At 46.3% G+C, this 9,613-nt stretch overlaps 1 protein-coding gene across 3 annotated transcripts in view; it reads right to left on the minus strand.

Moving 5' to 3' along the window:
- The window catches only part of LATS1 (large tumor suppressor kinase 1), a 29,781-nt gene extending 21,183 nt beyond the window's left edge, over nucleotides 1-8,598 (minus strand). For all 3 annotated transcript variants that reach the window (XR_010793790.1, XM_066615600.1, XM_066615609.1), the window contains exons 1-2: nucleotides 8,512-8,598; nucleotides 440-917 (exon numbers count right to left, since the gene is read on the minus strand). Coding sequence is in view for 2 of the 3 variants with exons in the window: in XM_066615600.1 (XP_066471697.1) it covers nucleotides 440-790 (351 nt within the window). In the remaining variant the exon portion in view is untranslated. The remainder of the gene's footprint in view (nucleotides 1-439; nucleotides 918-8,511) is intronic.
- Nucleotides 8,599-9,613: the final 1,015 nt, after the last annotated feature.

Below are 9,613 nucleotides of genomic sequence, written 5' to 3' on the forward strand. Positions count from 1 at the left end.
CACATAGTGAGCAGAGAAAGCTGAAGTTAAGCACTTTTAGATGGAATTTACCTCACTAGGAGGAGGATGTAGTTCACGGGTGTTCCTGGGGGGAGGGTAAAACACTAAGTTTCTTCGGGAACCTGGCCACTAGTGTAAACTGCTTCCTCCCTCTTGCCTTCAGACCCAGTTGCAGCTGCGAAAGTAAAAGCTTTGCCCTCCCCTCTCCAGGAACCCAGTAATGTAGTTAAGTCTGATCATATTGTATTAAAACTGGATTGCAGATGGGAGAATTATACTAACATGCATAGCAAACAATACAAATTGTATCAGTCACATTGTTTTTCAGGCTTCTTTTTCCCATTAGATCAGAAGCGAAACAATAACTGAGATTTCAGATTAATGTTTTGTCATGTCTTCATATCTAAAACAAGTCAGTCCCTTAATTTGTGATTTTTACCTCATCAAATCCGGCAGCTTGCAGATCTTGCAGCATCTGTCGATTGATTTCTGATGTTCCCCTTGATGAAGAACTTGATTCATTTGCAAAAGGAAGCAGAGAATTTCTGATTTCTTGCAAAGCCTTATGGTAGGTCACAAATTTAGGTGGATTTCGACCTTGTCTGGGATCTTCAGTCAATACTTTACCCACATTTTGATCCACTTTTGCAGCTTCTGAAGGCTTAGGCAGATTTCTAAGACTCTCTCGTATTTCTTGCAACATTTGCTGACTGCTGCCAGTATAATTACTGGCAGGAAAAGTCTTAGGCCTCATTTGTCTATATCCTTCTGGTTTCTCACTTCTCTTCATGAAAACGTATAATCTGTAACAAAGCTGCACCTTCAATACAGTCAATTAGTCTTGGATGGTAACTTCAAAATTCACTGTTGACTGGTTCCAGTACTAAATAGGTTCATTCCAACGTAGGTCAGCCAACCTAAAACAAACAAAATTCATTACTATTATAATACACTATGCTTATCTACTTTAGTCTATTTGGCCCTATTTCCATTTGTTCCCAAGTTATGCGACATGACAAATTTATTATGTATTTTATTCTTTACAACTCAAGTAAAGAGAACTCGTATGTATGTATGTATGGAGTATGGAGAATTCAAGTATGGAGAACTCGTGCAAGGAAAGCGCCCTACAGGTAGACCACAGCTGCGATACAAGGACATCTGCAAGAGGGATCTGAAGGCCTTAGGAGTGGACCTCAACAAGTGGGAAACCCTGGCCTCTGAGCGGCCCGCTTGGAGGCAGGCTGTGCAGCATGGCCTTTCCCAGTTTGAAGAGACACTTGGCCAACAGTCTGAGGCTAAGAGGCAAAGAAGGAAGGCCCATAGGCAGGGAGACAGACCAGGGACAGATTGCACTTGCTCCCAGTGTGGAAGGGATTGTCACTCCTGAATTGGCCTTTTCAGCCACACTAGATGCTGTTCCAGAACCACCTTTTAGAGTGCGATACCATAGTCTTTCGAGACTGAAGGTTGCCAACAGCACAACTCAAGTCTAGAATTTAGAAGTCAGGCATGGGGATGACCTTTACAGAAAGCTTATCTGAGATATCCACGCCTAACTCACCCGTTATAAATTTTCTTACTGGTGGCAAAGAATGGAGAGCTTGCTGGTACTCCAGTACTGGGGTGAGTAGGCTCTCAAAACCGGTTAGTTGAGTCAGGGCCTTTTATGCCCAGCAGTGGGAAATCTAGACTGCCTCTTTTAAGGACCCAATAGGTCCATGATACCTTTCCAGCATCTGTAATTTTTGAGAGTAAAAATATAATCTACCTTTTCTAGCTAATTACCTATTACAATGGTTTGCACAGTTTGGTTTGCAAGTACCAATGACATAAATGGTGATGAAAAGCAACCCCACCGTAAATGTTCCATTTTGTGATGTTTTAAACACACACACACACACACCTACCTTCTACAGTACTTCCTACTTACCAGTAACAGATCACTCATTTAGGCTGTAGTCCTATATGCACTTTCTTATGAGTAAGGCTCACTGAACACAATGAGATTTACTTCCAAGAAGACATGCACAGGATTGCACATTTGGTTATTTAAGAACAGAAATGGCAAACATAGCAAAGCTATCATCGTTGTGAAACCTCAGCAGTTCAGCCTTTTCCATTTCTTCTTCTTCCTAGAGTTTCATACTTGCTAATTAACAGGTGCTCTAATTAAAGGGTTGACTTGACTCAGAAGGAGATAGCTCTTTTGAACTTTTAAAGTAGTAGTAGGGCTAAAAAAGCTGTACATTCTGAAATTTTGCTACTGCAGTGCTACACAAGAGGAACTTAAAATGTTCTGAATAATTATTAGAGACATGGGAGACCCATACCTTACTTGAGGAGCATTTGGCGACTAGATTTTAGTTTGTTATTCATTGCTAAAATCCTAGCATAGTCCACCATAAACTGGCTAGTGGCCCACCATATCATTGATTAGCTCCACATCACCTTTGGTCTTCAGTGTACAGTATTTTATGGAGAAAACTTTTTACAAAAATCAGAGCCATTTACTTTCAAGTAAGTAGTTTAGGGCTGAGCCTCATAATATTAGCTATGCTAGTCTAACTCAATTTTAAGAGTATCAAGAACATTGATAGAACTTTGTGCCTTGAATATACAGGATTACTCATCTCAGAAATGAAGCCTGGTTAATCTTAGCATTTGCAGCAGTTGTAGTGTACCTCACACTGAAGCCAATGGCACATCTATTTTTTATTCCAGTGGAGCTGGACTGCAACCAATGGAAAAAGCAATAGAACTAAACATGTTGGTCAGATTTTAAAAATGCACTCAGTTACATGCACTAAAGAGGGTGTGGCCTTGTGTTTTTTGAACAGCAGTCCCATGTCACACTGAAATTTGCTTTTGAAACTGAGGTACTTTCAAAAGCAATTTGTGAAGAGGGATGGAATCCACTCTTCTGAGGGGAAAAAAAACCACACACTTGCATGGATGGCCAAGTTGAAAGCCTTTCTTTGGATAAGAACTCACTTTAGAGCCATAGTCCATGATGGTGGTTTTACTTCTCCGACACCACTGCGTTAGCACAGTCAGCCAGCAGAGCTTTTCCAAGGAGCAAGAAGATTGTTCTAAGCCTCTATGGCAGTGGTGGTGAAGAACGAGCAGTGATCTGCTGTGACCAGTTTGCTAGACACTCTGCTGATAAAAGGCACTCGTATCTATTCTGACACATTCCACTTTGAGAGTGATCCATTATGTTCCTGGGTACCTGATTGCCCTTTTTTGATAGATAATTCCAGTTTATTTAGTCTAAGAATGAGGACAGGTAACTTGAAAGTGTATGTCTGACCATGTGCCCAGTAGACCCTTGTTTATTCTGGCGGTTTAAGGTAGGGTTAGAATGCCATTTAAGAGAACACAAATTTATATTGGTACGCAAGGAGGCTATTGCAAGATAACTGCTGAAAAAACCTTCCTTGGGTTTGGCACCCTGGATAATCATCAACCAGTGTCAAGCTTGTCATTCTAGGGCAAGGCAACTATGAGCCCAATCTAATGGGTTCTGAGCACTGAGTGTCGCAAATGTACTGTAAAGCATGTCCATAACACCCAGACTGAAAGGACGACCAGAGCTGGGCCCAGCACTAGATGGACATTGCCTGGAGCAGGGGTGCCCAAACCCCGGCCCTCAAGGCCTCTCAATGCGGCCCTCAGGGAGCCCCCAGTCTCCAATGAGCCTCTGGCCCTCCAGAGATTTGCTGGAGCCCGCACTGGCCTGACGCAACTGCTCTTAGTGTGAGGGCAACTGTTTGACCTCTCGCATGAGCTGTGGGATGAGGGCTTCCTCCACTGCTTGCTGTTTCACGTCTGTGATGCAGTAGTGGCAGCAAAGGAAAGGCAAGCCTTGCAAGGCCTTGAACTATTGCAAGACCTTCATTCATTCATATAAGTTCATCTTTAATATATTCATTTATGTAAACTTATGTAAATTTATTCAAATTTTAAATGTAAATTAATTCCTTTTTTCCCTGGCCCCCAACACAGTGTCAGAGAGATGATGTGGCCCTCCTGCCAAAAACTTTGGACACCCCTGGCCTGGAGCATAGTAAGAGTCCCAGGCAGCAAGGGCCTTGGGACACGGGGAGCCCTGCTCTGCCTTATCCTATCCTCCTGCAAAGCTCCTGCAAAGTTGGGCTGCAAAGCCCAAAACAGAGGCTCTCAAGTCTGCGCTGGCAAAATAGCCAGTGCAGACTTGAGAAGCCCCATTGGGGGGCCTGGGGTTTTCCCTGGTAGAAGGAGATGAAAGTTCCCTTCCCCTGAGAAGACCTCCAGGAGCACTGCTGGATAAAGCGGTAGCCATTCTGGCACCACTGCACCCAGCAGTGCTGTTGGGAATAGGACTGGGCTGCAAGCAGGTTGCTGCAACTCAATTTCAGTTTCCTGGGAATACTGATGATTTTGAATCTTTCCAGTGTGGTTCCAGGTCAAGTTATAAAATTGAAACAATCTACAGTTGTGCATTGCTTACCAACAGGGATGCAGACTGGCACCCCCGTCACCAGGTGAGGCTTAACACTATACGAAGCCAATGAAGAAAGGAGGAAGCTGCGCTTCCCTCAGCTTCAGAGGCTTGGGAGGTATAGGGACCAGCAGCAGCATCACATATGCTACCCTTCACTGTTCGAAGTGTTGCAAAGTGGCGCTCACCTGTATTTTATTTTTAAAATGAATAGCCCATCCTTCCAGTTTTATTTTTGGAATTGCAGCACAAGACAGCTAATTATAAAATACAAGTCCTGAGAAGGCCCACAATGGGGCTTCTCAAGTCTGTGCCAGATACTTTGCTGGCATAGACTTGAGAGACTCTGTGTTGGACTTTGAGGCCTAATACGGAGAATAGAGATCTGGCAAAGTTGATCTCTGCTGGTCCCACCTTCTACTTCTCTGGTTCCTCCACCCACCCTGGAATCCCTCCCCCCTGGCTCCCAAGGCCTTCACCACTGCCTGGAGCTCCTACTGTGCTCTGGGCAGCATTCATCCAGCACTGGGCCCAGAGCCAACTGCTGCTGGCCTGGTGATAGTGCTCTTACCCTCTGGGTGTCTCAGACATGCCTTACAGCACATTTGGAACACCCAGTGCTGAAGCTTAATGCCAGCGCTCAGAGCCCATTGGACTGGGAAATAAATAAAACATGAATTGTATGGTGGTTGCATATTATGTACAATGAAAACACCACATTCTGAAATACTGTATTCTCTTACTTAAAAAGAAAGGTGGGATATAAAGAAGTAAATACTCTAAAAAGAATTGGTTTTTACCCCTTTTATTTTTTCTACCAAATATACTATTAAACCTCTCTTTTTCTTCTAATTCAGAAACCAGTAATTTGCACATCCAAACATTCATTAACAATTTGTGTGTAATTCTCTTTGATAAAGGAGCGGTAAAGACAAGAAATAGAGAAGTGGAGGCAAACCTTTTGGGGCTTGGCATGTCAAAAATTCAGAAGACACTTAACCTGACTCTGCTGGTGTGTCATCCTCCTCTCCCAAACAAAAGGGAAACAATTCTTCACTCCCTCCCCCCAAAAATACAGGCAAGCCCTGGTATCCACAGTATCACAGTATTCTGTATCAACAGTTTCAGTTATTCACAGATATCATGAACAAGGGACACCTCTTAAAAAGATAAGGAAACATTTTAAAATACTGGTGTCTCACTCTGCTTCAAGGCAGCCCAAAACACTGCAGAAAGGCTCCGCCTCACACAGGCAGGGAAATGCATAGGACTGGACTCTTAAAAACTCAGCATCCCACCTGTGAAAGAAGTGGAGATGGCTGCCAAAGGGGAGGGCTGAGTACGGAGCAGAGGAGGAGGCAAAGGAGGGGAAGGCAATTGAGAACAGCTGCCTTAGTTTCCTTCCATCTCCAAGTGTCAGGCTGCAGCGTATTTGCTTAACTTTATGGAATTTAGCATAACACATTTTTCTTAATCACGCTGGGTCACTGAACAGAACTCAAGCGCATAAATAGGCTCCACCTGTATAATTTCTTTATTCTAAGTAAAATTAGTACATATTCTCTGATTTTCTTCTTCCTTCACTCCCTTCATTTATCATATCAGATAGCAGCTGCACAATCCTACACATTTACTTATGTATAAATTAAATCTCACTGTTTTCAATGAGTTTTTCTCCCCTGTATACAAAGGAATACAGCCTTAACCATTCATGTAAGTCTCCACAGTTTTTTGTAAGTTACTTAACATAAGTTAACATAATTATGACCATTTTCAACACCAAAGATATTTTTGCACAAACATACTCAACTTTAACTATCCTTAAGTATGTGAAACTGAAATTACAGCATATTATTCTCCTGTTTACTCCTGCCTCCCTTGCATCAGTCTCTTTACTGTATGCTCCTGGAGGCACAGACCTGCCCTCTCACTCTTTGTTAAAGCCCCATGCACATGGATGGTGCAATATAAATATTTGAAAATGGAGCTGGGGTTGAGAGGAAAAAAACTTAGGGTTAAAAGACAGTGTAGACTGTTCCAGATTTTCCTTTACAAACTAGAATATTTATTAGTTAAGACGACTTGCATCTAGGAGCCAGAATGGTGAAATGGTTCAGGAGTTGGACTTAGACCTGGAAGATCCAGGTTCAAATCCCTGCAGTTACAAAGTTTCTTGGGTGACCTTGGGCCAGTCACTATCTTTTAGTCTCACCTACCTCACAGGGTTGTTGTGAGGACAAAAGGAGGGAAGGAACTATGTACAACACCCTGAGTTCCTTGGAGGAAGGATGATTTAAAAATGTTAAAAATAATATCAGTCATGCATATTAATAATTATGCTGATTACAAAATATTATGTGCTTAATTGGTAACATTGAGCACACATCTCATACCACAAGCCTGTGGATATCTCCTCAGATATAAGCTCCACCGAGTTCCATGGGATTTACTCTCAGGTAAGCATGCACAGGACTCAGTTTCAGACCAGTGCTCCACTTTAGCAATCACTCTTTGTTCTTCTCCCTGTCTTTATTATTCTAGAGCAGTGGTTCCCAACTTTTTTCACCTGTGTACCCCTTGGCAGCTCATTTCCATAAACTGTACCCTTCATATTAGCAAAATGTATGTAATTAATATAGTTGCTGTCATTTCAAATTTATATGTTGTCAACTAGTGATCCATATCTGATAATACATGAATTGATGACCAGAAACTAGCAATTGCTCAGGTTTTCACAGCCAGCTACCTTCCTTCCTTCCTGCCTTGCCAGACTTGCAATACATTCTAATACAGCTCTGCCTTTTCCTACCATTATTCAGTTCTTCTTCAAGTACCCGTAAAGGTCCTAGGGATACCTGTGGGGATACATAAGAACAGCCCTGCTGGATCAGACCACAGGACCATCTAGTGCAGCTTCCGTACCTCACAGAGGCCCACCAAATGCCTCAGGGAGCACAGAAGACAAGAGACCTGCATCCTGGTGTCCTTACATCTGGCATTCCAAGGGAAACCACTTCTAAAATGAGAAGGTTGCACATACACATCATGACTTGTAACCCATGATGGATTTTTCCTCCAGAAACTTGTCCAATTCCCTTTTAAAGGCATCCAGGCCAGATGCCATCACCACATCATGCGGCAAGGAGTTACACAGACCAACCACACGCTGAGTAAAGAAATATTTTCTTTTGTCTGTCCTGCTTCTACTGTTGTGTGAGAGGTACACGTACCCCAGGTTGGGAACCACCTAGAGCAGTTTCTCTCAAACTGTGGACCATAAGTGAATTTCAGGTGGGCCCCATTCACTTCAATATTTTATTTTTAATATATTAGACTTGATGTGACTGCATTTGGGAAAATGTTACAGACCTGTACTTTCAACAGAGTACTATGTATATGTTTTTAACAATGACAGTCAATGGAGTTTATTCCTGGATAAGTGTGGGTAGGACTGCGGCCTAAGATAGTTAAAAATGTTCCTGCTTGATGATGTCACTCCCGGTCATGACATCACTTCCTGTGGGTCCTGACAGATTCTCATTCTAGAAAGCGGGTCCTGGTGCTAAATGGGTGATAACCAGTGCCCTAGTGAATCAGACCTCATAGAGCTGGTCAGGGAGGAGTCTTTCCTGGGGGCAGTTCCCATCTTCTTTGGGAGGCCCCCAAACAGGCAACGAATGAGATGGGGGGCAACTGGAATGAGGGGGCCATAACAGTGGGGGGGGAGGCACACTGCTCCAGCAGTCAGCAGACACCACGGGATACTGGTGGGGGGAGGGAGGAGTGATTCCACGCAGCGCCTGGGTGGAAGTGAACGGAGAGGCATGCCTCAGGGCCACGCACTCACGGGGGTGGGGGAGACTCAACATGCACACAGGGAGGGTGTGCGTGTGCGTGTCGGGGGCGCCTCTTCCAGGCAGCAGCAGGGCCCGTTATAACGGCCCAGGTGGAGCGAGGCGTGTTAGGCGAGGGCCTTCCCTCTTCGCCGGCCACCGACTCTCCTCCCCCGCGGCGAAGCTCCTACTCACCTGCCTGAGGGAGAGGCGCAGGCGAGCGCTGAGCCGCGGCGGCGAGGAAGGCTCGGTCCCGGCGCTAATGGCAGCAGCTGCTCACCTCGCCCCCTCCCCTCCCCGCTCGCGCTGGCTCCCCCTTCGCGGGGTTCAGTTCCGGGCCACCATTTTGTCGGTGGGCCCGTCGCCCGAGATCCCCGGATGCAAAACCTTTTCCCGACTTCCTTTGCGCGGCTCGCCAGCTGCCTCCAACCTCCCTGCCCGCTCCTTGGAACGCGGGCGGGTGGGGCGGCCTGTGGGGCTACCCGCCCTCGGGGGAGGGGGCGCGCTTTCAGCGCCGGCTGGGGAGCGCGAGGGTCACCGGGCTGGCCCTGGGAGAAAACGCCGCCCGCGCCTCGCCCGCTGCAGAGGCCGCTCCTCTCAGCTTGTCGGTGGCGTAGCGGGAGGGCGGCGGAGCGCTCAGGCTGGCCGCAGGGCTCCGTTCTGCTCCCCCCGCCAGGAACGGCTCCGAAGGCCCGCCCCCTCCAGCTACGCCACCGCAGCTTGTGCAGGGGAGGCGTAGAGATGCTCTTCTCGTCTCCCACACCAGCACCCTCCGCTAACACTGACTAGTCAGGACAAAGCAATTCTTTACTCTTGGCGTAGTCTGTGGAACTCCCCGCCACAAGACAAAGTGTGGCACCTGCACTGGGTGCCTTTCAGAGGGATTGGACAGGTTTCTGGAGGAAAAGCCCATCACAAGATGTGTATGTGCAGCCTCCTGCGTTCAGAAGTGGGCTCCCTCAGAATGCCAGTGCAAGGGAGGGCACCAGCATGCAGGTCTCCTGTGGTCCCTGAGGCATCTGGTGGGCCACTGTGAGATACAGGAGGCTGGACTAGATGGGCCTTTGGCTGCTCCAGCTGGGCTCTTATGAGTTGTGGCTTGCAGCTGCAGAACCTTCCCCTCGTAGCCCAAGCAGGCACCCTGAGTGGCTGCTGAAGGAATCCCTGCTCTACGCATGTGTCTGCCCCTCTCCTGCTCCATGGAGCAGGGGAAAGGGGAAAGGTGGTAGGACTGCAGAGGGTGCTTGCAGCTTCCTCTGCAGTTTGCTAGCCCAGGCAGGTGACAGCGACAGCAGCA

This window comes from Tiliqua scincoides, chromosome 1 (genome assembly GCF_035046505.1).
Source record: "Tiliqua scincoides isolate rTilSci1 chromosome 1, rTilSci1.hap2, whole genome shotgun sequence".
NCBI classification, from domain to species: domain Eukaryota; kingdom Metazoa; phylum Chordata; class Lepidosauria; order Squamata; family Scincidae; genus Tiliqua; species Tiliqua scincoides.